Genomic DNA, 27,714 nt, shown 5'->3' with positions numbered 1-27,714 from the left:
GGGAACAATGCTGTTTGTTTCTGGCTGCCACGACCCCTCCTTTACTTTTCTGGCATTGGTAGTTTGTTGGTGGATTAGGCCAAGGGTGTCTTTTTATCATTGAGGACCTTTTGATCTTCTAGGGACAGCTGAAGCGACCTGGTTGCCCTTGCAGGGATCTTTCCTTTGGCCTTAGCTCCTGCTAAAGGCAGACTCCCATCCTGCCCCTTTACAGGCTGCTATATGAGGCTTCTGTTGTGGGGACATTGCCAGGGGCCCTGTGCCCTTTGAGAAGAGGATTAAGATAGTAACGTTGGGCTCCCTGATTTTTGCAGAGTGTGGTCTGGGACCCTGCTGGATGTGAAGCATGTGTCCTCACCTCTGCAGGTGCCATCTGCTCCAGAGGATGAGACAGACCTCTGGGTGGGGGACAGCTAGTTCCATAGGACACAATGTATCCATCCATCAGCCAGGAATGAAGAAAGGATGCTGGAGTTGCTAGCGGCCTGGCTGCTTCCCCGTGACATCCAGGGTGGTTGCCTCTGGTAGAAACAAGTCAGGGTCACAAAGAAAAAGACTGCCCCTCCAACTGAAGTGTCTGGATAAGGCAAACCTTACTTTTGATCCAGAGGGTCAAATAACTCTGGTGACTCGGGTGGAGACTGTGTCTTTTCCCCATTGGCTGGACCCTGACTTTACAGTCTCAGTGGATTTGCTAGTCTGAAAAGAAATGCACAGAGGGTGGGGGTGGGGGGTTTGGGGAGCGAAGGGGGAGAGGGGAGGGCAGAGGGGGGATGTGGTCATTGCTCAAGAGGAAAGGGGGTCACTGTCTCAGGTCATTAAATTTCTGGAATACACAGGAGTCTTTAGTTTTTTTTTTTTTTTTTTTTTGGTTCTTTTTTCGGAGCTGGGGACCGAACCCAGGGCCTTGCGCTTCCTAGGTAAGCGCTCTACCACTGAGCTAAATCCCCAACCCCCAGGAGTCTTTAGTTAAACAAAGATTTAGTAGGTGGGGATTAAAGTATTTGCATAAAAGTCGTACGAGTTGGGGGGTGATGCAAAGATTTAAATTCTTTGTACTAAACACAGAGTTTTAGTATTTGGTAGGAAAGACTCCTGTGTGATATTTCTTACACTGCTGACTGCCCTTGGAGTCTGTCCCCCGTGGAGCCCTTGCTTCCTGGGAAGAGTGCTGAGAACAGTGTGCAGTTTGGCAAGGCCTGGCTGCTAGAGTCTCCCCAACTTGGGGGATTCCAGCCCGGTGGCCCTGTGACCATCATTCACCTGTCTCTGCATCCTCCAATGCGGATGGTACATGTGACTTAAATAGTTCAGTGTTGGCACAAGTGTGTAGTTAGCTGTAGGGAATGAACGATGAAGCCCAGTGGCTTCTGTCCCTTGAAGTCACCCACCACCATGGCAGTGTATGAATCCGTTGTGAGCCTTTCCAGGTGTTTGAGCCTGTGGACCCAGGCACCTAGCCAGATGGTGGAGGTCTGATCCTAGCCCTCATGTGTCTGATGGAGGCTGTGATGCAGAAGTGAGGAGAGCAAGGGCTCACCTCAGTTTATCGGTTACTAATATAAAGTGAGGTAGCCAGAAGAACTGCATTCGACGGTTGCTTTTGCCCTGTATAACACTCAACAGTCCTCTCAGCAGACTCCAGGCACCAGGTGCTGCCACTGTTTCCTTAAGATTGCTGGCTGTCACAGATAAACCTCAAGGGTGGACTGCTGGTTCAGCGAGCACAGAGCAGAGCCACCCCTGGTTTTGTTTTGTTTTGTTTCTTTTCTTCATTTTTAGAAGAGAAACAAAAGCAATGGTTATTTACTGTGATTTACAGAGCCTTTGAAAGAAAGGACTTTTCTCTGTGGGAAGTGTCCATTAGACTGGCACTTCATAGAGCAGGACTGCAGGGGAGGTGTGCGCGGGGGTGCGGCTGTCAGAATCATTTTGAATGTCTTTTTTTTAAGGCTATCTCCTCTCCCTGGTCTCTGAGGCATGTCTTCTCATGCCAGGTGGGGCGGGTTTTGGTGTCATAGCTTCAGCAAATCGTTCAGTTTAATGACATCCCACCTCCTTGCTTGGAAGAGAGAGTTTGATTTGTCAGAAAATGGAGGCGCGCTGTTCCTGTTTGTTCTGTGGTTCTGGGCCACCCACATCTGGTGGCTTCTGGCAGCTGTGGGCTGAGGCAGGGCAGGCTTGGGTTAGTTGTTTTTATTCTGGCTCAGCTGTTTACACATGGCTGCTGTAGGCCCCAGGACATAATAAATGAGGGCCACACAGATTTGCTTGTGGGAGCTTTGGGCCAGTCGCCTTGCCTTCCTGACGGCTGCCTTGCTGCCTCTGCTCCAGGGTGGAGAAGCCTTCAGGTTCAGGAGTGGGGCAGGCACCTCTGTTCCTGGCTGCTCATCAGAAAGAAGATGAAGTGTGAAAAAGGAAGTGGACTGGTCTACACTGGTCCTGGGGTCTATGGACAGTAGATAGGCTCACCATGAGCTAGTCTTCCCAGCAATGTAGCCAGGTATTGATTCGGGTTGTGCGTGCGTGTGTGTGTGTGTGTGTGTGTGTGTGTGTGTGTGTGCGCGTGCGTGCGTGTGTACTGTCTCTAAAAGCCAGCCCTTGATCCAAGCAACTCCAGTGCCTAATATTCATGCTCCATGAATTCCCCTGTAGCCATCTTGGATTTGGGAGCCTAACTCTTCTCTTTCTTAGGCCTGGGGCTTCCTTCCTTGCCTACTCAGTATCCTTGGATACCAGGCAAGCCAGAGCTCCAGGCTCTTGTGGTAGAAGGGGAGCAATCTTGGGCTGTATCTAGCTGGGGGCAGAATCAGCAGAGCTATTCTGGTGTTCTGGAATGTTCACTGTTGGCTGCTTACGTTCCCGCCTACAGCATGTTTCTGGATGACTTCCTGGCAAGCGGGACAGGTGCGCAGGCACCACAGCTCGAGTTTGAACAGCTGCCCTTCAGCCATCCCCTGTTCATCATGTTCTCCTCGGGCACGACAGGAGCGCCCAAGTGCATGGTGCACTCTGCTGGGGTAGGTGTCTTGCCTCTGCCTGGCTAGCAGTCATTAGACTAGTCCCTTCTGCAGAATCCTCAGGGTGCTGCTTTCTCTAATGAGATGCCTAGGGGAAACCTGGAGCTGGGCCCAGGGCAGTGGAGCACTGCAGTCCTGGGGCTGTGTTGGCTCTGATAGGCCAGGGATGGTGCGGAGCATGCTGTAGCCCCGGCAGGGTGTACCCAGAGAACCAGCCACTTCAACATGGCAGATTGTGGGGCCCACCGGGGATTGTGAGCTCAGAGGGGTGGGCTGCTGTCATTTCCAAAAGGCAAGCAGGAAAGAAGACAGATTGTGTCAGCACATCTCGATTGCAAGGGATGTGGCCACAGGGTTTGCAAGGGATGTGTGTATGGAGTCGAGCAGGAGCTGGGCGGCCTTTGAGACTTACGTGGGACTGTAGGTTGTGGTCAGAAAAACTCTTGAAAACTACTAGGTTATGGTAAAAAGTCTGCTTCCCTCAGAGTTTCCTGAGCTGTGAGACTAGAGCGCACGTGAGGGAAACCTGCTTTCTAGGGGTGGGAAAGGAAGCCTAAGTCAGTAGGGTTAGCTTCTGTCACAGCCTCTGTCTTTGCCTGGTCGGGGTCACACGTCCTCAGGTGGCCTCTCATGAGGAACCTGGGCTTTAATCTGTTTTCTAGAACTGAATGCTTCCAACAAGGGAGGACTTGGTGAGGGATCATGGGCCACCATTCTTCCTGCCTGGTGCATTTAAGAGGGGCAGATAGAAAGGTCACGCTTTCTCTGTCCTTGTCCCGCCTTTGTGTCTCCAACTAAGCCTCTTACCTGGTTTTGAGAGCTTCCCCCATTTGTTGTTATTGTTATTTGAGGCAAGGTCTGACTGGCCTGGATTGGCCTTGAACATGGCAATCCTCCTGCCTCAGCCTCCTGAACACTGGCATCGCTGGCACATGTTACTACTCTACAGTAGAGAGTTCGCTGCCTTGAAGATAGGTAGTCATGGACCAGGCGAGAGGGGAGTGTTGCCCTGGTGTGTGGGGGTCAGAGGCCATTCCTGTGTTCATGACAGGGCTTTTGAAAGCAGTGTCCCATTCCTTCCTTGTACTTACTTAGGGCCAGGGCTGCCGCTCAGTGGCTCATGCATACCCTGGGTTCTGAAAGAAAAAAATGAAACTCTTGTTTGAGACCCAGGGGACCGTACTACTGTGTCACCTCCCTGAGGGAAGGCAGTAGCATGGGCATTTAACAATCAAAGGTATGAACCTGGAGGAGAGAAAGCTTTGCTTTCTTTTGAGCTTAGAACCTGAGGGTGAGCAGTTGCATGGGGAGGCCTCTCACTGCAGATCCACAGTGAGTGGAAGAAGAGCCCTCTGGGAGGTGGTTTCTACTCAACCTTGTGTGTGTTATTTCTCTGTGCCTGTGGTAAATTTCCCATCGAAAAGCAGCTTAGAGAAGAAGAGGGATTCTCCTGGCTTCCAGGCCCCATCAGGGTGTGGAAGGAGGGGCAACAGGAACGCAAGAGCATTTGGGAGCCAGGGACTGGAGAACAGGAAGTCCACACTTAAGACCTACTGGACACACTTTTTCCAGGAAAGCTCTGGCTCCTCAAGGTTCCATAACTTCCCAAACAGCGCCCCCTGCTGGAGGCCTTGTGTTCACATATATAAGCCTATGGGGCATCTGTTATTCAAATTACAGCCTTGTATGGAGCACACCCCCCCCCCCTTTAATTGGCCTGTCCTTTGACTTCTCTTGAGTGTGAGTGTGTGACACGTGGGGTCTTGTGCCAGCCCCATGGCTTTTCTGTGAACCTGGTGCTCATAACCTGTGGGTTAGGCCCAGACAGTGAACTGAACATTCTAGGGCCATGAAAGGGTGACATCCCCAACCTGTCCTCATAGGGATCTCATAGGGGATCCAGAATAGAGGCAGGTAAGCCGTGGTCGAGGGTGAAGTGTTGGACAGTGGGCACTCGCTGTGCTAGCTGAACTCAGTTCTGAGAAGGAAGTCTCCCCTCTCCCACTGCCTCCTTCTAGTCTCCAGCCTGAGCCTGAGCGAGAGCAGGGTAGGGGACCTTGGGGAAGCAGGAGGAACTGGGTGAAGGACTGGGAGAGGAGGGCTTTTCCTAGTTGTGGATTTGGAGCCTGGGAATATTGCCTACCGCACTGAAACTAAAAGTGGAGGTTGGGCGGGAGGTGTCCCCAAGCTCTGTGTTTAGATATCTTCTCCCAGGAGAAGCCCAAGGGTGGGGGTGCACCTGCTGTTGTCCCTTGAGCTCTCTCTCCCATCTCAATGAGTCGCCTCTTTTTGTGAGGTTAGTGTGTCTCTGATGGCGTCCTGTTGGGATGGGCACTGAGAGTTTGAAGGCAGGTGAGGTGTCCTGGGGTTTTTGATTGATGGATGCTCTGGTGTCAGATGACATCAAGGCTGTCCCAAGAGCCAGAGAGCTCCAGCTGGGTTTCTCAGGGAAGGGGAGATGGGTGATGCTTCTCACTGTCTCACCTGTGTCTCGCCCTCCCTCCCGCAGGGCACCCTCATCCAGCACCTGAAGGAGCACGTGCTACATGGCAACATGACAAGCAGTGACATCCTGCTCTACTACACCACGGTGTGTCCTGCGGCCTCCTGCTGCCCCTCCGGGGCTGCGGTACAAGGGATGGCAGATGGGTGTAGCCTCTACCTGCCACATGGCTTAGAGCAGCATGGGGCGCTGCCACTAACCCAGAGCTTGAGTTGGGGTTGGGGTGTTCCTGTCCAGTCTGGAGAGGTTCCAGAAGGATCTAGCAGTGTTTCTTGGGTGGCACATCTGCACTGGCTCATGTTCCTTTTTCCAGTGCTTAGGATTGAACCCAGGTCCCCAAGCACGCTAGGCAAGTGCTCTACCACCGAACCACATCCATAGTCCTTGAGTTTTTTCATTTTGCAGTAGCATCTAGCTGAGTTGTCCAGGCTATATGGACCTTAACCCTGTAGCTCAGGCTAGCATTGACATAGCCCAGGCTAGCATTGACCTCTTGACTCCCTGCCATGCAGCCTCCCAAATCCTGGAATTACAGGTGTGCACCACCACACCCTCACTAGCTGTATATCTATCTCCACCTCCCAGTACTGACCCTAGGGTGCTAGGTGACACACAGACACCCCCCGCCCCCAAAGAGTTTGCCTAGGCTTCCCAGATAAATGTGTCTTTGTCCCTCTGGCTCATGTATGGGAACTTAGGTGCCCCCTTTGCCCACCATGTTAGTGGACTCCTGCTGAACCTTGTCCCCACTTTTGTGTTTTGCTACCCCATACCCTGAGAGATGGAGGGATTGAGAGATGGAGGGATAGTTAGTGGGCCTGTGTGTGCCATTTTCTTTTAAGACATCTTTTGGCCAGGTGATCGCAGGACCCACCTTTAATCCCAGCACTCAGGAGGCAGAGGCAGGTGAATGTCTGAGTTGGAGGCCAGTCTGGTCTACAGAGTGCGTTCCAGGATAGCCAGGGCTATACAGAGAAACTCTGGGTTGAAAAACCAAAACCCAAAAGCGATTTTTTTGGTTTGTTTCTTTTAGACTGGGCTTTACAATGTAGTTAAGGCTAGCCCCAAACTTGCAGTTCTTCAGTCTCCCTCCCTGCTGCCCTCTAGTGCTAGGATTCCAGGCCTGCACCTCCGCCTGGCTTACCTGGTGTCTCTGTGGCAGGTCGGCTGGATGATGTGGAACTGGATGGTGTCAGCGCTGGCCACAGGAGCATCCTTGGTTCTGTACGATGGCTCCCCGCTGGTTCCAACACCCAATGTGTTGTGGGACCTTGTGGACAGGATAGGGTAGGTACCTGGGTCCTGCTCAGTTGACAGAACAGCGAGCTGTCATTTTTGTCATTGGGGAAGGCTCAGCCTCAGACAGAGCTAACACCCCCCCTCTGTCTCAGTGCTCTAGCTTTCCGCTTGAGTGCTGGAGGGTGCTGGAAGCAGAGGGGACGGAGGACAGGACAGGTCCCACCCTCAGCACTGATGCTTGTGGAGTGGGCAGGAAGCAGCATCGAACAACTTCCAGTGGCTGGGGATTATGAAAATGTTGTCCATAGAGACCCCTAGACACCCTGTGCTGCCAGCACTTGGTGGATGAACCCCTTGACAGTGATGGAGGCTCAGACTTCTGGTGTCAGAAGTCCTGCTCTGCCATGGTCCGTCACTAGCTGGAGCCCACATGGTAGACGCAGAAGGAGCTGCTAGTGGCTTCCCTTGTTATTGCTGGTTTTGTTTTCTGTTTTTTCTTTTCTTCTTTTTTAAAAAAAATACACACACACACACACACACACACACACACACACACACACACACTGTCGCTGTCTTCAGACACACCAGAAGGGGGCATTGGATCCCATTACAGATGGTTGTGAGAACTCAGGTCCTCTGGAAGAGCAGTCAGTGCTCTTAACCTCTGAGCCATCTCTCCAGCCCTGTTATTTTCTTTTTTTCTTTTTTTAAAGATTTATTTATTTATTTATTATGTATAAGTACACTGTCGCTGTCTTCAGACACACCAGAAAAGACATCAGATCTCATTACAGATGGTTGTGAGCCACCATGTGGTTGCTGGGATTTGAACTCAGGACCTCTGGAAGAGCAGTCAGTGCTCTTAACCTCTGAGCCATCTCCCCAGCCCTTCTTTTTTTATTTTTTATTTTTCTTTTTTTTTTGGCTTTTCAAGACAGGGATTAAAGTGCTGGAATTAAAGGCATGTCCCACCACTGCACAGTTTTTTGTTTAGTTTTGTTTTTAACATTTTAACACTTAATTATTTTGTATGTGGGTATGTGCATGCTGTAGTGTGCAAGTGGAGGTCAGAGGACAACTTTGTGGAGTTGCTTTTCTCCTTCCACCATGTGGGTCGTGGGGACTTGAACTCAGGTCGACAGGCTTGGCGGCAATCACCTTTACCCACTGAGCTGGCCCACCACTGGTGTTCTAAAATCTTGGGCCCTTAACATTTTACATAAACCTGCCTGGCCAGGATGATGGCATTAAAATCCACAGCTCACAGTGTAGCTCACAGTGTTAATGAGGAGTCTGTTACCTAGTGAGATTGTAGTTCACCAAAGGTTAATCACATCCCTTGGTACCTGCTGGCCGGGCTTCAGGAAAAGGAACTGGTTTTGGTGTGGGGCGGGTGTAGTGGGGAGTGGGGGAAGCTGCTGGAAGGGGTATGGAGAAGGAAGCGAGTGTCCCCGGGGCCCTGAGCTCCAATGTAGCATGTGATACACGTGCATAAGATTATGCCTATATGTTCATGTACACACGTGAAAGTGAGTGCACACGTGTATGAAGTCATATACGCATGTGTGCGCATGAGCGTGAACTGCAGCTATGTGCATGCGCACATGAGCGTGAAGCCAGTGTGCTCGTAGACCTGTGAGTTGGTCCCAAGCAGGGTGTGTGCACTGAGCCTGAACCCCAGTACTAAGACATGTTCTTGACAGGTACCACACATACTCGGGTGCCTTTGCCCAACATGGCAGCCATAGCCTGGTCCCTAGGCAAGGGCTGTGGCCTTCAAGGGCCAGCTCAGCCTTCAATGGCAGTGAGAAGCACAGGTGTGGGGTAGATGGGTAGTGGGTAGGGTGCCCCCACCTCAACCAGTCCTGAGACTAAAGCAAGGGTCAGTACACTCACAAAAACCCTGTCGTTGGGGCCAGCAAGATGTCTTGGTGGTCGGGGGTGGAGGTGGAACACTTTAATCCCAGCACTCGGGAGGCAGAAGCAGGCAGATCTCTGGGAGTTCAAGGCTTCAGGCCAGCCTGGTTTACTGAGTGATTTCCAGAATAGCCAGGGCAACAGAGAGAAACTCTGTCTCAGAAAAAAAAAAAAAAGGTCTTAGTGGCTAAAGTTACTTGTTGCCACCATGCCTGATAATCTTGAGTTCAACCCTTAGGACCTAATGGTAAAAGGAGAGAACAGACTCCTTCAGGTTGTCCCTTGGCCTCTACATGTGTACCCTTCTCTCTACAACAAAATAAATAGCATAAAAACATATTAAAAAAAAAAAAAAGAAAGAAGAAGAAACCCATTTGTCTTGGAACCAGAGACTCTGGTCAGAATCAGGAAGCTGACAGCATCCTTAGGACCTCAAGTTCTTCATACATGAACACAAGCTAGGAATGAACCTTTACACTGGTTATCAGGTTCTAATTGGCATCAGAACACATCGCCAGCTCTAAGTCCCAGGCTAGACTGGGCCCTCTAAGGGTGGTTTTTCTTATGGAGGTGAGCCCATGCAGAGAAGGTTCTGGTTAAAGAGGGAGCCAAAGTTCTGAGTTCTTTCTCTTGGGACATAGGGTAGTTGCCCACCTGTGAAGGCGGTGTGGCAATAAGACAGCCCTCACTGGGAGTGGCCTTTGCTTGTCTGGGGAGAGTCGGTCACCTCTCACTGTCATCAGGGCATGTGTTCCTGGAGGATCCCTGCTGGACCTGGGTGCTAGGCTGGCGACAGGGCAGAGCTGTCTGGGAACGGAAATGGGAAACCAGGAGGTGGGAGTCTGACTGACGGTTGGAAGTTTTGGGGACTTGAGGATGCTCTCTCTCACCCGTGTCATAGAATCACCATCCTGGGAACGGGAGCCAAGTGGCTGTCAGTGCTGGAGGAGAAGGACATGAAGCCGAGTGAGTGGCCCCCTCAGTCCCTGTTCCCAGAACCACCCACCACCCCTTCAGGAACTGGCATCTGGTCTGACTGAGTCCGACATGTGAGTTTGGCTGAAGGCAGTGGGCTTGGGTTCATCTCTGGTCATTTTTGCCTCCAGTGGAAACTCACAACCTCCACACGCTCCACACGATCCTGTCCACCGGCTCGCCACTGAAAGCCCAGAGCTATGAGTATGTGTACAGATGCATCAAGAGCACCGTGCTCCTCGGCTCCATCTCAGGTAGGGCCAAAGACAGTGGCTGCCGGGGGAATGGGCAAATAGGAAGGGAGGCACGGGGGGCCCTTGGAAGCCATGGTTTTTGGGGGCATCTAGATACCTAGTGAGGGGAGCATCGCTGTCTGCTTCTGTGTGTGTGTGTGTGTATGTGTGTGTGTGTGTGTGTGTGTGTGTGTGTATGTGGTGTGTCCATGTGTGGTGTAGTGAATATGTCTGTGTGGGGTGTGCATGTCTGCCTCTGTGTGTGTGTGTGTGTGTGTGTGTGTGTGTGTGTGTGTGTGTGGTGTGTCCATGTGTGGTGTAGTGAATATGTCTGTGTGGGGTGTGCATGTCTGTGTGTGTGTGTGTGTGTGTGTGTGTGTGTGTGTGTGTGTGTGTGTGTGTGGTGTGTGGTGTGTCCATGTGTGGTGTAGTGAATATGTCTGTGTGGGGTGTGCATGTCTGCCTGGGGAGGAGGGAATGTGTGTGTGCGTGTGGTGTGTGAGTGCCATCAGGTAAGACTCCGATTTATCTGTCTTAAGTCTCCGGCTTTGGGCTGGAGAGATGGCTCAGCGGTTAAGAGCACTGACTGCTCTTCCAGAGGTCCTGAGTTCAATTCCCAGCAACCACATGGTGGCTCACAACCATCTGTAATGGGGTCTGATGCCTCTTCTGGTGTGTCTGAAGACAGCTACAGTGTACTTATATATAATAAATAAATAAATCTTAAAAAAAAAAGTCTTGGACTTCCATGTGACCAGCTGAGAATCTTTTCTCCGAGTCTTTAGGCAGGGAGGCTCAGTCAGGGAGAATGTCACCAGTCACAGGGACAGATAGAGCTGGGTCCAGTCTGGGTCACTGCTGCCTCTCTCTGCAAGGAAGCCCTCACTCTCATGCATGTGTCTGCAGCAGGGGTGGTGCCTGTCCAGGCAGCTCTGCATCTTGCTTACAGAGAACCCTAAGGGTGGCCTTCCCCTTAGTGTCGCCTGTCCTCTGCTGTTGCTTGCAGGTGGCACTGACATCATCTCCTGTTTCATGGGCCAGAACTCATCTATTCCTGTGTACAAGGGTGAGATCCAAGCCCGGAACCTCGGCATGGCCGTGGAAGCCTGGGACGAGGAAGGTGAATGACTCCCTGACCCTCTGGGATGTAAGAAGGGAGGAACACATGCGCAGACGCGCGCCCCTGGCTTGTCATGGTTCTCCAGCACTCTCCTATAGGGAACCATGTCCTTTCCCACGGGTGGGTTTTGCACTCACAGACTCCCTGACCCCAATCTCAGAGAAATAGGTGTTAAGATGGAGTGCCGTGGGGCTGGGGGTTTAGCTCAGTGGTTAGAGCGCTTACCTAGGAAGCGCAAGGCCCTGGGTTCGGTCCCCAGCTCCGAAAAAAAAGAAAAAAGAAAAAAAAAAAAAGATGGAGTGCCGTGGGAGCTGAATGGGTAGCAGGTTGTAGGCGGATTTGCAGTTGTGCACGTGCAGGGCACATAGCAAAGCTGTGTCCCAAGTAGGAGCGTCAGGAAGGAAGCGTGTGCCGGGGTGTACTCATGAGCACGCCAGGCTCAGTCTTCTCTCGTATGCCAGGGAAAACCGTCTGGGGAGCGAGTGGCGAGCTGGTTTGCACCAAGCCCATACCCTGCCAGCCCACGCACTTCTGGAACGACGAGAACGGCAGCAAGTACAGGAAGGCTTACTTCTCCAAATACCCAGGTAGGCGGGAGCAGGCTGGCGCCACGCCCTGTCTAGCTGGGGCTGGGCGTCTCCGCGCATGCGCGTACCCCTCCAACTCCTTGTGGGGCTCACTCAGCATCTTATCGGTGTCAAGACACCCAAGATCGCTGACTTGGTTCAGTCGGTCCTAGCTCATCCCAGCACTCGGTCTCCAGACACCAGCTGTACTGAGAGCCACATGAGCCCCTGGGCGGGGAACTGAGGGCTGCCTGCCCGCTCTCTGCTTGTTCAGTGAAAGTGGCAGTTGGGGGAGGGGCTCTGGGCACGGTGGAGGGTGACTGATGCTCGAGCACCAGGTTGACTAAGGCCTGCTGCATTTACTCTGGCTTTGTAGTTCATCTCGTCAGGACCCTCTTCGCCATGGCCCTGATTTCTCCTGCCTTGGTGACGGACACTGTTTACATAATCAGTCCCCATAGGGGTTGTTGGTTTTATGTAAATGACATGTGCACAGTGGCATGTGCTGAGGTCACTGGCATGTGTCACCACCCCTGACTCATGCAGTCCCCTGTCTCACCCCTCGCTGGTTTCAGTGCTCAGCCGCACACTGCTTGTTCCTAGACTTTTGAAATCTGTGGCCAGGGAGGGTCCCCTCCCTTGTGTCCCTGCCTCGTGGGCCTGTCTAGGTGTATCCCAGCCCACCCCCTCAGTGTGACCAATTTTTCTGCCTTTCTCGAAGGTGTCTGGGCACACGGCGACTACTGCAGGATCAACCCCAAGACAGGAGGTATCGTCATGTTGGGCCGGAGGTAAGGGGACCTCTTGCTGCTCCCTCTGGAGGCTCGGGGACACATCGGGGGCATTGCCACATCCCTTAGCCATGTGCTTCTTTTTTTTTTTTTTTTTTTTTTTTTTTTTGGTTCTTTTTTTCGGGGCTGGGGACCGAACCCAGGGCCTTGCGCTTCCTAGGTAAGCGCTCTACCACTGAGCTAAATCCCCAGTCCCAGCCATGTGCTTCTTGTCTCTGCAGTGATGGCACCCTCAACCCCAATGGCGTACGCTTTGGCAGCTCGGAGATCTACAACATTGGTTCGTACATCTCTCCTCTGCTCCTTTTACTCAGGTCCAGGGTGGTCCACAGGACCAGGACCCTGATTCCTAAAGAGCCGGGTGAGAGTGGACATCCATATAGCAAGGGAGGGCTGGTCACCATGCATGCCTCCTCTTCCAGAACATATCTGGCGCCACTGTGTCGCCTCCTAAGACCTCCTTCCTCCGCCTTCTGGGGAAGGATCCAGAGGCACAGAGAGGGTGTGTGAAGGCTGAAGGTCACACAGCACAATCCAGGATACTAGATGCATACCTGTGAGGGACTCTCAAAGTTTCTGGCCTAGGAACTTAGTCTTGGCCCAGGCCCCAAAGTCACCCTTCTTAGGGGGTGGCCTCCTTTGTCATGCTGGGATCTGGGCCCCAGGTAGTGCCAGGTCAGTGTTGCCAGGTGAGACCTGAACTCAATTCCTCCCATGCCTGGCCCCTTTTTCCTTGTCAGTGGCATCTTAGTACATTTGTATGTCGTATGCTGTCACCTGGACATCCCCCAGACCAGGTGCAGCCGCAGTACTGCCCAGGTGGCCTGGTGGCCTTCCTTTCTGACAGGTGTCTTTAGCATAGTGGCTGCTGTGGAAATGGAAAGAAAAGCTATTTTTCGGGGCTGGGGATTTAGCTCAGTGGTAGAGCGCTTGCCTAGCAAGCGCAAGGCCCTGGGTTCGGTCTCCAGCTCCGAAAAAAAAGAAAAAAAAAAAAGCTATTTTTCTTTCTGTTTCCACAGTGGAAGCCTTCGATGAGGTGGAGGACAGCCTTTGTGTGCCCCAGTACAACAGGGATGGTGAGGAGCGGGTAGTCCTGTTTCTGAAGATGGCCTCTGGGCACACTTTCCAGCCCGACCTCGTGAAGCACATCCGTGATGCCATCCGCCTTGGCCTGTCTGCTCGCCACGTGCCCAGCCTCATCCTGGAGACCCAAGGCATTCCAGTACGTTGTGTCTTACCAGGGCCTATGAGAGCCTGGGTGGCTGCAGCTTGCTTTTGCTTCTAGATGGGTACCATGTTGCCTAGCAACCCCCTTCTCTCTGTCTCATAACAGACAACATTCCCAGCAGCTTCTGTGGGATGGCTTATTGGGGCTGATGGCCCAGGTATGCCCTGCAGACAGCTGTGGGATGTGAAGTCTGAAGGGAGCTGCAGGTGTATGTGTGTTGGGGTTTGTGGGGGTCTGGGGAAGGGGCCTCTGCAGGCTCCCCATTCAGGCCCAGTCACATTTGGAGTTGGGGTACGCGGGCATGCACGTGCACAGTTATTCATCCTTGCCGTGAGACTGCCATTCCGTGCTTGCGGGCTGCTGCTCAGTAGGTGATGGGTGGGAACACGGCTTCTGGCTTGGCGGCTCCCCGGGCAGACCTGGAGTTGGAGATGAACTCAGCTCAGCTGAGCTGGCTGCGAAGCCCTAGCATGCTGACAGTAGCTGGACTGTCCTGGTACGCTGATCTCGAGTACCAGGACCAACCTGGGTGGCCTGCACGATGCCTGGGAAAGAGTTCTCACTGTGGCCTCCTGGCCACTTAGGGGTGGGGAGGCAGAGAGCCTGAGGTGTACACTGTGGGGGTGTGAGCGAGTGTGCGTGTGCATGTGTGTGTGTGTGTGTGTGTGAGTAGCCTGGGCCTCCTGACACCCCCGGGTCAGTTTTTTACAACTGTGTAGAAATCAGATAGATAGGAACAGTTCGTCAGAAGGAGTGGCTGGCACCTGAGGCAGATATGGTGTCACTCTGGACAAGGGCCATGTGGCCCCAGGTGTGCCCACACCAGGGCACCTGCATGTGTGCCCGGTGCAGTGCACGGCATTGGAGACTCTGCATGCTCACGTGGTGTTGACCCAGGCATGGGGCCCTGGTGTGGCAGGTTCTGTGGACAGTATCAGTGCTGCGTTGGCCGTCCTCTCCACAGGCTTCCCTCAGGTGTCTGCTGTGGCCTGCGTTCAGAACCACTGCATATCTGGTTTTGTGGGTCTATTTGGGAGAGGATGTGGGGAGAAACTTGAGTTGAGGCTGATCTGCCATCTCTGGTTTAAACACTGCTTTCTGTGTTTTCTGTGCCTGTCCCACACAGTACACAATCAACGGCAAGAAAGTGGAGGTGGCCGTGAAGCAGGTGATAGCTGGGAAGACTGTGGAGCACCGGGGGGCCTTCTCCAACCCTGAGTCCCTGGACCTGTATCGGGACATCCCTGAGCTGCAGGACTTCTGAACCAATGGCTCGCACTCGGTCCAGCTGTGCACGTGATGGAACTTAGGGACAGCAGCTGCTCCGGTGGCCCAGGCACTACGCACTCCACGGGCTCAGAGACAGCTTCCCTGTTTCGGAGTCATGGGTGGGGACCAGGTCTGTCTCCTGAGCTCCAGGATGTGCCTGGCCTTCGGAGACCAAAAGGGTACACTGAGGCCTGTCTTGGCCCTGCTGCTATAGGTCAGCACACAGCCTTGCAGGCGCAGGGCTGGTGACATTTGGTGACAACACACTGGAGGAGCGATGTGGCCTTCAGCCTCATGAGCCCACAGTTCCACCTCGCTCTATGAAGGTGAAATCTTACCTGTATTCTCTGCCCTTAATAACTGGTCTGGCTTCCTCAGGTGTACTGTCTTCTCGAGAGCTGCCTGAAGCCAGGGCACCTGGTCCAGCAGGCCTGTCACCTCACACTTGGCTGTTGGGATGCCTGGGCTGATGGCTCTGTCTGCCAAGGCCAGAACACCATTCTAGGGAACTTCGAGTGAATCCTCCAGACAGCCAAGAGCTCTCTGCTGTGGCAAGTCCCCTCTGCTGGCGAGCGTCCCCGACTGTTTCTGGGTCTTAACAGCACAAGTATTTGAATGGGTCAAACGTCAATGTTACTGGAGGATCTGCCGTCTGGAGGCACTTGAATCCCCTGGGTGTCTACCCTAGGTTACCACTTAGCTGTGTGCTGGGCGGTGTGATCCTGGAGTCTTCCCGGGATGGAGCTGCCCGGCCTCAGAGGAAAATGGCCGCGTGCTCCCTCCTAATAGTTCTGGGCTCTTTCTCTTGTGACTGTACTCCATGTTTGTAAATGACGTCTCAGGCTTTGGCTGCCAGGACTCAATGGTGCTTCTTGTCTAGCACACAGAGTATGTCATAAATCCTGGTGATTATACTTTTGTATTTCTTTCTTTCTTTTTTTTTTTTTTAAAACTGAGCACAACATAAAACCTTTTAAAAATATCTTGGATTTTAACTCTATAAGGGAAAAGTGCTATGAAGAATTTTATGGAATAAACCTGTGCCATGCACGCCTATCCATGCGCAGTATTCTTGTGTTTCTCTGAGGTGATCAGACCTGCACGTTCGGTTGGCCGTACCAATGTCAGCCCACTGCTGTGCCGTGAGGAGGTGTGGCCCAGCACAAGTCGTATAATGGTCTTTTCTAGGCTCTTGGTGCTTAGCATTGTCCTAGTTTGTGTTAGGCCAGTGTCACACCCTGGGCCTCCCGTGCCTCCTGGAGCTGAATCACAGGGCAGCTTTATCCCGGGAGTCTCCCTAGATTTTGCCAGCGAGCCACAGACCCCAGTTCAGTCCTACACAGCCTTCCCACCAGAGACAGCGGGCGGCAGTCCCAAACTCTAGGACAAAGGAGCATCCAGTCCCCGCTGTGCGCCGCGTTCCATCATTTCTAGTTGTTTTATCTGCTGCCTGGTGGTATCGTCTGGCTTTATCCCATCAAGCCTTCCATCCCTGTTCCTGCAGGAAGAGGTAAGTGATGGACGCCTGGCCTCATGTGCTTCGGTCAACAGAATGTTGGCTTTCCTGGTTAAGGTCAAGCTGCTGGACCCAGTGGCTGTGCTTACAGGGGACCTAGCACTGAGGGGGACCTTTCGCAGTTTCCCATGGGTCAGTCCTCACGGGGGCTTGAAGCCACCAGCGGCTCCTAGTTCAGAGTCTGAGGTAGCCCCACCAGTGTGCACAGGGCAGGTTCCTAGAGGTTCTGCATGAGTCCCTTCCGGCCTCTTCCCGTTATTAGGGGTATCTCCTTTATCAGGGGTGTCTCCTTCCTCAGCCAGGGCCTCTCTGTTATCTGGAAAGCCTTGGTAGGCTCTCATCCCATTTGTAGTATCTTAGACCTTGGCCATTCCTGAGTGTTGGTATTCTGTCTAAGCTCCACCCCCACAGCTACCTGGCAGCAGCCAGGTATGCTCCGCCCCACAGTCGCCTAGCAACAGCCAGCCGAGCCTGACTATAAAAGGGGCTGCTTGCCCTCTCTTACCCTCTCTTCTTTCTTACTCTTTGTTCTTCGCTGCTCTTGTCCCCTTCTCCGTCTCCTTCTCCACCCCCACACCCCCTCCATGTGCCCATGGCCGGCCGCCTTTCCGCTCTTCTACTCTTCTCACATTAAACCCTCCACGTGGAACCATGGTGGCGGGGTGTGTTCCGTCCCGGCATGGCCGAGATTCAAAAACCTAACGCTGTGGCCACCGGTTTTCTTCCCTTTGCTATGTGCTAGTAGGCATCCAGTTCCCCAGCCCCTCATGTCACACATGTCCCCACAGGTCCCCAGAGGAGGAAGGGCCATCATGGAGATGGGTTGTGTGATTTCTAGGAGGCTACCCGCTTTGGTTTCTACCGTGAGGATGTGTCTGTGGCTCACTCTTCCCGTCTCCTGTTTCGTTCATTTATTTTGATAATTTACAGTGGATGGGACTTGGGGCCTCGTGTGCTAGGCTGGTGCCATATAGCATTGAGTTATATGCCAGCCCATTTAAAAACAGAGACTTATGGGGCTGGAGAGATGGCTCAGCGGTTAAGAGCACTGACTGTTCTTCCAGAGGTTCTGAGTTCAATTCCCAGCCACATGGTGTCTCACAACCATCTGTAATGAGATTTGATGCCCTCTTCTGGTGTGTCTGAAGACAGCGACAGTGTACTTATATAAAGTAAAATTTTAAAAAAGGCTTTATTTTATGTATGAATGTTTTACCTTATATATGTATATGAATCACATGCATGCAGTGCCCACAGAGGCCAGAAGAGGGCATCAGATCCCTTAGTGCCGGAGTTCAGGCAGGTGAGGAGCCATCTTGTGAGTCCTGGGGAGAGCAGCCAATGCTCATTTTTTTCCTTTTTTTTTTTTTTTTTCGGAGCTGGGGACCGAACCCAGGGCCTTGCACTTGCTAGGCAAGCGCTCTACCACTGAGCTAAATCCCCAACCCCGCAGCCAATCCTCTTAACCTTTGAGCCAAACAATTGGACTGTGCCAGTCTCACCTCTGTGAGAACCCAGGTTCTTACAAATTCTGTATCCCATAAGTCATTGTTTTCTTTCTTTTTTTGGTTCTTTTTTTTCGGAGCTGGGGACCGAACTCAGGGCCTTGCACAAGCGCTCTAGCTCTACCACTGGGCTAAATCCCCAACCCCTAAGTCATTGTTTTCTTATACTGGCTCAGCAGGGACTCAGGGTGTGCCAGTTCTGTGAGGTCTGCCTTCCTGCCTGGTTGATCTTGCAAATTAAATTTGGGGATGAGCCCCTCTGGGGTGTTGGGGTGCCATGGGCTAGAGAGCTGAGTTAGGCTAGGTAGCCACTCCCCTCTAGTGCCACCCACCTGTCCCTTTCTACCCTGGTATCTCAGCTCCCTACACGGGAAGGCAGAGGTCTGTGATAGATGGCTACTGTTCATGGTGGCTTTGTCAGACACTCCGTCAAAATGACAGTGCCATTGAAATGTTCTGTCTTCAGACCCCAGGTTTATTTTTAGCCAGCCGGCTCTGAGGTGGAGCCACACAAAAGTTCCAGGCTTGCCTCTCATCCTACAGACTGGGGAGGACCAACCTGACCGTACTGGTCAGGAATCTCAGACCCTTGTTCAGATGATGTTCTATTATGTCCCCTGCATTAATCAGAAGAAACGCTCATGATTCTTGGACCCAGAAGCTCTGAAGGAGTCAGGCCCTGGTTAGCTGTGTGTGTTTGAGATGGGGTCTCATGTAGCTCAGGCTAGCCCCTATGTAGCTGAGGGTGTCTGTGAACTCCTGATCCTCCTGCCTTCATGCTTAGTCCTATGCGGCGACAGAATCTGGGGCCCGTGAGTCTAGGCAAGCACTTCACCAACTGAGGACCAGATAGATATCTCTCTGAGTCTCCTGGCTTTCCGAGGATCCCAAGATAACCGCTATGGCTCTAGTCACAGAGGCTTCGTTCAAAGCACGAAGAGGCGAGATGTGGTCAGGCATCTGCACTCTTTGAGTAGTGTCTGGTCCCGAAATAGATCTTCAAGGGATTCTGGGAAAATCAGCATTTAGCTTTCCTACCCTGGATGAGTAAGGAGGAGGGAGCTGGAAAGGTGTTCAAGGCTGTGCATAAACGACAAGGCAAACATCAAGGCTGCTTTGAGCTGGCCAAGGATGCCTTGAGAGGGTTCTGACTCCTCTGTGACAGGCACAGGGCTGGCTGAACCACTTCCGGCCCTGCCTGGGTGGTTGCCACCTTCACTCTGGAGGTGGGCGACATTAAAAATCGGAAGCTAAAAAAAAAAAAAAAAAAAAAAAAAAAAAAAAAAAATCGGAAGCTAGTCTTTATGCAAATGCACGCCCCACTTTGTCTTAAGATTTTAATTTTTATATGAATTATTCCATTCCCCGCCCCTTCCCTGTGGAAGAAATCGAGATACCCAGCAGCCGATCAGAGGAATTTTCCAATCTTTCTGTTTTGTTGTGTATCTTTCCAGGCCAGGACCCCTCTAGTACCAGGACACAGTCATCAGGACGGTTTCCTGTGATGTGTAGTTTACACATCAAGCTTAGAAGCCATTATACATGAGTCAGACCACACCGGGGAGATGGTGCTGGAGGAGAGCATGATTTCTACCTTAGAGGAACAGCTGGGTGGGCAGTCTGGGGAACCCTGAAGGATGTGAAGGTGCCAGGCATGTGAGATCTGAGGGAAGGGTACTCTGGGCAGTGGGGACAGTTGGTGCAAAGACTGTGGGGGCCTCTTCCGGGACCAAGGCTGGGGATCTAGAGGCCATTTCTCAGTGACCATCCGTTGGGCTGCATCTTGACCTGGAGGCTCCTGGGTCCCATCCTCCCCTCCAACCTCCTAGCCAACAGCAGATGCTGTCCCTTGGCTCTGAGCCCTTCACGCTTCTGGCTTCAGAAAGTATCTGAAGCCACTATTTTTGTTTTGGTTTTGGGGCTAGTGTCTCAGTCTCTCAAACTCGCAGCCATCCCCCGGCCTCAGCGTTGCCAGGTGCTGGAATTCTAGATGTGAGCTGGGGCACCCATGGCGAGCCCAGGGTTTTCTGATCTGGGCCACATAAGGCAGTGGTCCATTCTGTTAGCCCTGAGGGTGAGGGGCCAGGAGTCTGTGGGTTCTAACACTTCTCCCCTGGTGTCCCTCTCCTCCCTTCCATCCCTGTTAGTTACAGTGACTCTCTGACTCTGGGAGCAAAACTCTTCTGCCCAATGTCTGCAGAGCCTCTGTCTTGGCTGTGCAATTCATTGGGCTTCTCTAATGCTGGCACAATCCTACCCCAGGGTCTTTGCACATTCTGGCAATGCCCCTTGCAGGGCTTCCTGTCAGCCCGAGAGATTCCTTCCCTCATTCTCTGTTAAGACTCTTATGTCCCGGGGTTGGGGATTTAGCTCAGTGGTAGAGCGCTTGCCTAGCAAGCGCAAGGCCCTGGGTCCGGTCCCCAGCTCCGGAAAAAAAGAAAAAGACTCTTATGTCCCCCTTTCAGTCCGTCCCTGCCCATGCTTAAGCTCCTCCTTTTCACGCAAACCCCGCCCCACCTCTCCCATTTACTTTCTTGTATCTCATTTTCTTCTTACAGCTTTCTCATTCATTGACCACCTGCTCCTGCCTAGGGTGCCATCCTGGTGTGACTAGGGAATTGACCGTGATCCTGGGCGGGTCCCTGGGGCGAATGAATGAGTGTTTAAAGAAGACCACTGTGCGCTGAGCCTCCTGGCTCCTGGCAAGCCTCGGCAGTTGTTACATAACTGGCTGTCTGTAGAACTGTCTGCGAAGGTTCCTCTCTTTTTCCCTCCTGGGAGTTCTCTTGAGAGCTCAGGGAGCCAGGCTTGACTTCTGCAGGGAGATGAGTCTCCTGCTATGGTCCAAGAGGCCCTGGGGACCTGGAGACACTGGCCTTGGCTGCAGCCCAGCAGGGGCACAGGCTGGTGGGGGATGGGAGGTTTGTCTTGCTAATCACAAGAGGGTAGGGGAAGCAAGGGATTAAGTGGTAGAGAGCAAAGGGCACTGTCTGGACTAAGCTATGTTATCTCAATCCACTGGCTTGACCCCTCTGAGCCTCATCAGCCTTGTTGTAGAGTTCTTTTAAGGAAGTCACTGAGTGGAGGCGGTCACTCCTGGTACAAGGCTAGAACTTGCGAGGTCGAGGGGAGCAAACGACCCTGTATTTCTTACAAGGTGTGAGTCCTGGCTTCTAGTTGAGCCTCCAACAACAAATCCTCTTCCTGCTCAGCCCGCCCTCAGTAGTTTCTTTTGTCCCTGTTTATAGAAACATTTCAATTAGTGTTATGTCCTGGGAATAGAGAGGGATGTGTGGGTAGCCCGTGTCACTGGCCTTGGTGACAAAAATGGATGTTTCCTCCAAATATCTCTTCTTAGTTCTATACTAACCGAGACCGTTTATTTTTATTTATTTTAATTAATTAATTTATTTTATGTATATGATTACATTATTATTCTCTTCAGACACACCAGAAGAGGGCATCGGATCTCATCACAGATGGTTGTGAGCCACCATGTGGTTGCTTGGGAATTGAACTCAGGACCTCTGGAAGAGCAGTCAGTGCTCTTAACCACTGAGCCATCTCTCCAGCCCCAGAGACTGTTTATTTATGTATCCGTTTGTTTATTTATTTGCTTTGTCAAGACAGGTTTTCTCTGTGTAGCCTTCACTGTCTTAGAACTCCCTCTGGAGACTTAAACTCACAGTGAACCACCTGCCTATGCCCCCTGAGTGCTGAGATTAAAGGCATACACCACTACTGCCTAGCCTGGTCACTATTTAATTCCAATTCCAACTGGCCATTGGGAATAAAAGATAAAAAGAAGTTAGTAGGATGGCCCAGCAGGTAAAGGTGTTTGCCAACAAGGCTGATGACCTTCGTTTGGTCCTCAGGACCTACATGTAGAAGTTGACCTCTCAGCAAGTTGTCCTCTGACTTCCACTCTTGTGCAGTAGCAAGCTTGCACATACATGTGTGCACCTAAAAATTGAAAGAGAATAAAAACACTCCTGGCTGAAAACAGCTGTGGTAGTGGCTTGTAAGAGATGCTGTCTGTGGCCAACACTGCAGCCCCTCTCTCTGAGAGTGAGTGTCCCTCCCACTGGCATGGTACTTGGCTCTTGACACACTTTGGTCAATGGGACATCAGTGGCCAGGATGCAGTAGACTGTGGGAATGTCTGTTTTGGCCAGACTTGCACCATTGAGGTCTGTTGTGCTATCTTGGATGGTAGGAGATGCTGGGATCCAGAGTACTTATAGCTGCCAGGAATGTCTGGTTTTACCAGATGGCCAGCCAGTGTAAGAGCACAAGTAATGTGCTCTTGAAGCTGCCGAGCCTGCCCGTTTGTTATGCAGCATTACTGGCTGTTGCCGACACAATCAGACACCATCACAATGCTATAGAGGGATCTTGCTGTACCATGAGGCCCCTCGTCCCTGAGCCCCTGTCCTGTGGCCATTGTTTCTCTCTGTCCCTAGACCTGTAGGGCCAAGACCATGCTTCAAGCACTGTCCAGTGGGAATGAACTTGCCTTGCTGGGGCTGAGGAAAAGACCAGGCCAGGAAATTGGTCCTGGGTTGGACGGTTCATTGCTCTTCTTTCTGAAAGAAGCCCCAGATGCCTTCTCACCCTGTGGCCAGGCATCAAAACACTGGACAAGTTAGGTGTCACTGTGTCCTCAAGCAGCCGGGTGACACTGCCCTGGCTAGAAGATGTCATACACCTTTCAAACACGAGGCAAGAAATAACCAGGGACTTTTGCCCTACAGAGGCCACCATCAAGTGGGGCTGTCATGCCTTGTCTGGGTGACTTCCCCACTCGATAAGGGAACCCTGGTATCTTAGGGTTCCTATTGCTGTGAGGAGATACCATGACCACAGCAACGCTTATAAGGGGGAACCTTTAATTGGGGCTGGCTTAGGGGTTCAGAGGCTTAGACCATTGTCATCTTGGCAGGAAGCATGGGGGCACACCGGCAGGCATGGTGCTGGAAGGGAAGCTGAGAGTGCTACGTCTGGAGTGACAGGCAGCCGGCAGTGAGTGTGAGCTACTGACCCTGGACTTGAGCTTCTGAGACTACTACCTAGAGATGCACTTCCTCCAACAAGGTAACGCCTCTTAATAGTGCCGCTCCCTATGGCCAAGCATTTACATGTATAAGTCTATAGGAACCATTTCTATTCAAACCACCACATCTGGCTTTCCTGGGCATCTCCATAGCCTCTCTCAGTCCTCAAATCCCTCAGAGCTCTATGGCCAAAGCTCTTTACAGATGAACATGAAGAACAGTTTGGACATAGCTGGAGTTGGAGAGGGTGGGGTAGAAATGATGTAAGGAAAGCATTCATGTATGAAATTATATATATATAAAATGTCTCTCTCTGTGTGTGTATGTGTGTGTGTGTTTCCAGGATTGCCATGGTAGTCACACCTCTCTCCCCCTAGTCCATGAGAGGCTAAAGCAGGAGGAGTTTCAGGCTAGCCTACCTTAGGAAACCCAACCCAATGAAACCAAACCAACCAGCAAAATCCAAGTTTTCCTGAGGTGGAGGAAGATCACTGGAAAATAAGGGAGAGCCCGGGGATGTCAGGGACTGAGAGAGAGCCTGGGGATGGTAGGGGCTGAGAGAGAAGGGAGGTGGTCAGGGGCAGAGATAAATAGATGATAGATAGATAGATAGATAGATAGATAGATAGATAGATAGATAGATGGTAGATAGATAGATGGAGTGTCTGCTGAGAGAGAGAGCGTATGTGTTTCTGGGGTGACCAGGGACTGAGAGAGAGCCTGGGGTGGTCAGGGGATGAGATAGATAGACAGACAGACAGACAGACAGACAGATGGATGGATGGTCTGCTGAGAGAGAGTGTGTGTCTGGGGTGGTCAGGGGCTGAGAGAGAGAGAGAGAGACAGAGAGAGAGACAGAGAGAGAGAGACAGAGAGAGAGACAGAGAGAGAGACAGAGAGAGAGAGAGAGAGAGAGACAGAGAGAGAGAGAGAGAGAGAGAGAGAGACAGAGAGAGAGAGAGAGAGAGAGAGACAGAGAGAGAGAGAGAGAGAGAGAGAGAGAGAGACAGAGAGAGAGAGAGAGACAGAGAGAGAGAGAGAGAGAGAGAGAGAGAGAGAGTGAGTGTCTGGAATCTGGGGGTGGTCAGGTGGTCAGGCTGAGAGGGCCTGGGGTGGTCAGGCCATGACGGAGAGCCGGAGGCTATCCAGATCTCTGTTCAAACTTCACCTGTACCATTTGGTTGATGTGGGGCAAATCAAGCTTTCTCCTCTGCTAAATGAAGTAAAACTCTCCATCTTACGGGGGTGAGTGTAAGTGGCTTGTCACGCTGGAACAGTGTAAACAGCAAGACAGAGTCAGCGTTTTCAGCTGATCAGATATTTGGTGACCCTCCGCCAGGTGTGAGCTCACATGCCCATGCTTTCTCCTTGAAGCTCGTGACGGGGACTGGCAAGCTGGAAGAACTTCCCAGAACATTCCAGAATGACACTCTTGAGTGCCTGACACTCTGGGCTGTGACTGCTGTCACCTGCGCAATGTTCTTGCCTCTCTCAGACTATTACCCATGAGAACTTGGGGCACCTGAGGGGGTCTAGGGTGAAGATGCTGGGTGTGGGTGTGGTCTGGACAGAGTGGGTTCTTCCAGGTCCACAGACGGTCAATTATAGTCTATCGCTGGGCACAATTACCAGCCAATGATAGGCATCCTGCCACCAGCCAGGCTCTGCTCTATATCGTTAGGAATTGTGGGTAGGTGAGGAGACATTCCTTCCAGGGCTCTAGAGTGCTCAAGACCCAGGGGCGTGGTCGGAGACTCAGAGGCGGGGCTGGAGACCCCGGGGTGGGACTGGAGACACAGAGGTTTGCAGCTCAGTGAGAGATCTAGAGACTCACAGTTCTAGGCTTGAGCCAGAGACCTGTTGGAGATTCACCTCCCCCGTGCTTTAACCACCAATGGCCTTGGGGCTCAGCTATTTCTGTAATTCCCAGCTTCCACTTGCTGCTGCAGCAGCACCAACAGCAGGCAGTGTGCCTGCTTAGTAGCTCCTGGATGGTCCCCAAGTGCTGGGACAGTGACAGTGCACCACTCTGTAAGTTGGCTGCGCTCAGGATCTAACCTGCTTCCTCATGCCTTCTGCCTTTGGCTTTGACTCTTCACCCTACCTGCTTCGTTCCTCCAGCCCTCTTTGTTTCTTCTCTCACCTCCGTTTCTTCTTGCATCTGCCCCAAGTGCTGCTCCCCTCTTGCCACTGCCGTTGATGTGGCCGCCACCACCTCTGCAACTGTGGTGGCGATCTAGGAAGTGAAGGGATTGGAGCTCTAACTCCATCCTTTAAAGCTCACAACCCAAACTCGAAGGAAGCAGAGAAGGCTGCCGTGATTTAGAGTGATTTAGCTGTGAGGCTGCGGGCCGCCGCCATCGATGGGTGGGAATTTGAATGTGTGCTTGTCCACTCTTTTTGTGTGACTTGCTCAACCATTTCTACTCATGATAAATCCTAGAAGGGGACAAGGACGGACTGGAGAAATGGCTCGGCAGTTAAGAGCATATACTGCTCTTATAGAGGTCCAGAGTTTGGTTCCCAGCACCCATGATGGATTGCAACTGCTTATAACTCCAGCTCCAGGGAATCTGGCGCCCCCTTCTGGCCTCTGCGGCTACTGCTTTCAGGTGCGCTTTGCCTGCCCTCCCCTATCCTTCCACACCACACACCACATAAATAAAAATCTTAAAGAAAGTCCTGATGGGCTGGAGAAAATGTGAATGCTTCACTCCTTCTTTAAAAGGGGAACAAGAATGCCCTTGGCAGGGAATAGGGAGGCAAAGTTTAAAACAGAGGCAGAAGGAACACCCATTCAGAGCCTGCCCTACATGTGGCCCATACATATACAGCCACCCAATTAGACAAGATGGATGAAGCAAAGAAGTGCAGGCCGACAGGAACCGGATATAGATCTCTCCTGAGAGATACAGCCAGAATACAGCAAATACATAGGCCAATGCCAGCAGCAAACCACTGAACTGAGAATGGGACCCCCCGTTGAAGGAATCAGAGAAAGGACTGGAAGAGCTTGAAGGGGCTTGAGACCCCATATGAACAACAATGCCAACCAACCAGAGCTTCCAGGGACTAAGCCACTACCCAAAGACTATCCATGGACTGACCCTGGGCTCCAACCTCATAGGTAGCAATGAATAGCCTAGTAAGGGCACCAGTGGAAGGGGAAGCCCTGGGTCCTGCCAAGACTGAAACCCCAGTGAACGTGATTGTTGGGGGGAGGGTGGTAATGGGGGGAGGATGGGGAGGGGAACACCCGTAAAGAAGGGGAGGGGAAAGGTTAGGGGGATGTTGGCCCGGAAACCGGGAAAGGGAATAACAATCGAAATGTAAATAAGAAATACTCAAGTTAATGAAGATTAAAAAAAAAAAAAAAAAAGGAGCACTGACTGCTCTTCCAGAGGTTCCTTAGTTCAATTCCCAGCAACCACATGGTAACTCACGACCATCTGTAATAGGACCTGATGCCCTCTTCTGGTGTGTCTGAAGACAGCCACAGTGTACACATATACATAAAATAAATAAATCTTTAAAATTAAAAAAAAAAAGAGCCAGGGAAGGTCTAATTTGGGAATATAACCAGCCCAGACCTCAGCATCTTAGCCTATTTTGAGGAGAAATATTAAAGGGACCCTTGCAATAAGGATTCATCATCAGCACTAAAACTGCTTTATTGGCATTTAGAGGCTCTGTTCCTACCCAGACACCCTCAAGGGTCATTTTGTCATCACTGTGATCTTACACCCTGTCAATATTTCCTATTTTTCTAACTGCTGAGAACCTTCTCGTGAACCTTGAAGATTCTGAGCCATGGCACCAGCTGGACCCGAAGCTGCAGACGCTACAAACCCTGAGTCCTTACTTACTTAGGGGCTTGTCACTATGAGAATGCCATTGCTGGGCCCTGTGGTTCAGGGGGAAACTCGCAGCTCCCTGTTGGCTACACCCAGTGATGAGGAGAACCAGTTGCTTATAGCTCGCTTAGTTCAGAAGATCACGTGGGACCAAAGGTGTTCCCTCTAGAGACAATCCAAGGTCTCCCTACCCTGCTCTGGGCTGAGGGATTGCTTCCCACCACAGGGCTGTGGACTCCTCACACGTTAGAAGCCACTTAGCATGAATCCTGGTGTGACACTAAACACTCTCTCATTTCCCCGCAGGAAGTGCTCCTGGACAGAGAAGAGAGAGTACGTAGAATTTATGAGAGACAGAAACGATTTAAAATCCACGTAGGCAGATGTGGTCAAGAGAAAGGGCGTGTGGATGGGGGAAGCCTGTGGTGTCCTGAGGCTCCAGGCCCCATGTGCAGACAGAAGGATGCTGGATTTCTCCAAAGCTTCTGGATTCAAACACCGTGAGAGGGGCTAGCGAGGTGCTCAGGGGTGGAGCATCTGCTAGTGAATTCCAGGTTATGAGTGGACCTCTAGCACACCGACACACACACACACACACACACACACACACACACACACACACAGACACCAAAAAAACCCAACCCAAACAAACAACTCCCCAAAACAAAACAAAAAAGCAAGCAAACAAGCAAGCAACCAAGAACAACAAACCAGTAGCAACAACAGTCACAAGCAGCAGTGACTTTAGGAGCATTGTTAACAGTCTGCGACATCAGCTCCAGGGGCCTTGCTGCCACCTTCTGGCCTTTACAGGTACTGCACACATGTGGTGCACATACAGGCAGTCACATACTCCTACACATAAATTAAGTGAATATTTATAAAAGGTGATGACATTGCAGGTGGCAGTGATCTCGACATTTC

At 51.8% G+C, this 27,714-nt stretch overlaps 1 protein-coding gene across 3 annotated transcripts in view; it reads left to right on the top strand.

Moving 5' to 3' along the window:
* Positions 1-15,920, top strand: part of Aacs (acetoacetyl-CoA synthetase) — a 43,365-nt gene extending 27,445 nt beyond the window's left edge. Inside the window, exons 8-18 of one of the 3 annotated variants that reach the window (NM_023104.2) lie at positions 2,873-3,020; positions 5,530-5,610; positions 6,686-6,810; positions 9,581-9,645; positions 9,786-9,908; positions 10,894-11,007; positions 11,469-11,594; positions 12,295-12,364; positions 12,586-12,644; positions 13,384-13,586; positions 14,719-15,920. In NM_023104.2, the coding sequence (NP_075592.1) occupies positions 2,873-3,020; positions 5,530-5,610; positions 6,686-6,810; positions 9,581-9,645; positions 9,786-9,908; positions 10,894-11,007; positions 11,469-11,594; positions 12,295-12,364; positions 12,586-12,644; positions 13,384-13,586; positions 14,719-14,856 (1,252 nt within the window). In that variant the 3' untranslated portion in view covers positions 14,857-15,920. The remainder of the gene's footprint in view (positions 1-2,872; positions 3,021-5,529; positions 5,611-6,685; positions 6,811-9,580; positions 9,646-9,785; positions 9,909-10,893; positions 11,008-11,468; positions 11,595-12,294; positions 12,365-12,585; positions 12,645-13,383; positions 13,587-14,718) is intronic. The other 2 variants (XM_039089741.2, XM_063271646.1) reach the window with 2 other exon arrangements.
* Positions 15,921-27,714: the final 11,794 nt, after the last annotated feature.

The sequence above is a fragment of the Rattus norvegicus genome, chromosome 12, assembly GCF_036323735.1.
Source record: "Rattus norvegicus strain BN/NHsdMcwi chromosome 12, GRCr8, whole genome shotgun sequence".
Taxonomy (NCBI): Eukaryota; Metazoa; Chordata; class Mammalia; order Rodentia; family Muridae; genus Rattus; species Rattus norvegicus.
The sequence above is the reverse complement of the archived record's forward strand: the minus strand, read 5'-3'. Positions and strand labels throughout refer to the sequence as shown.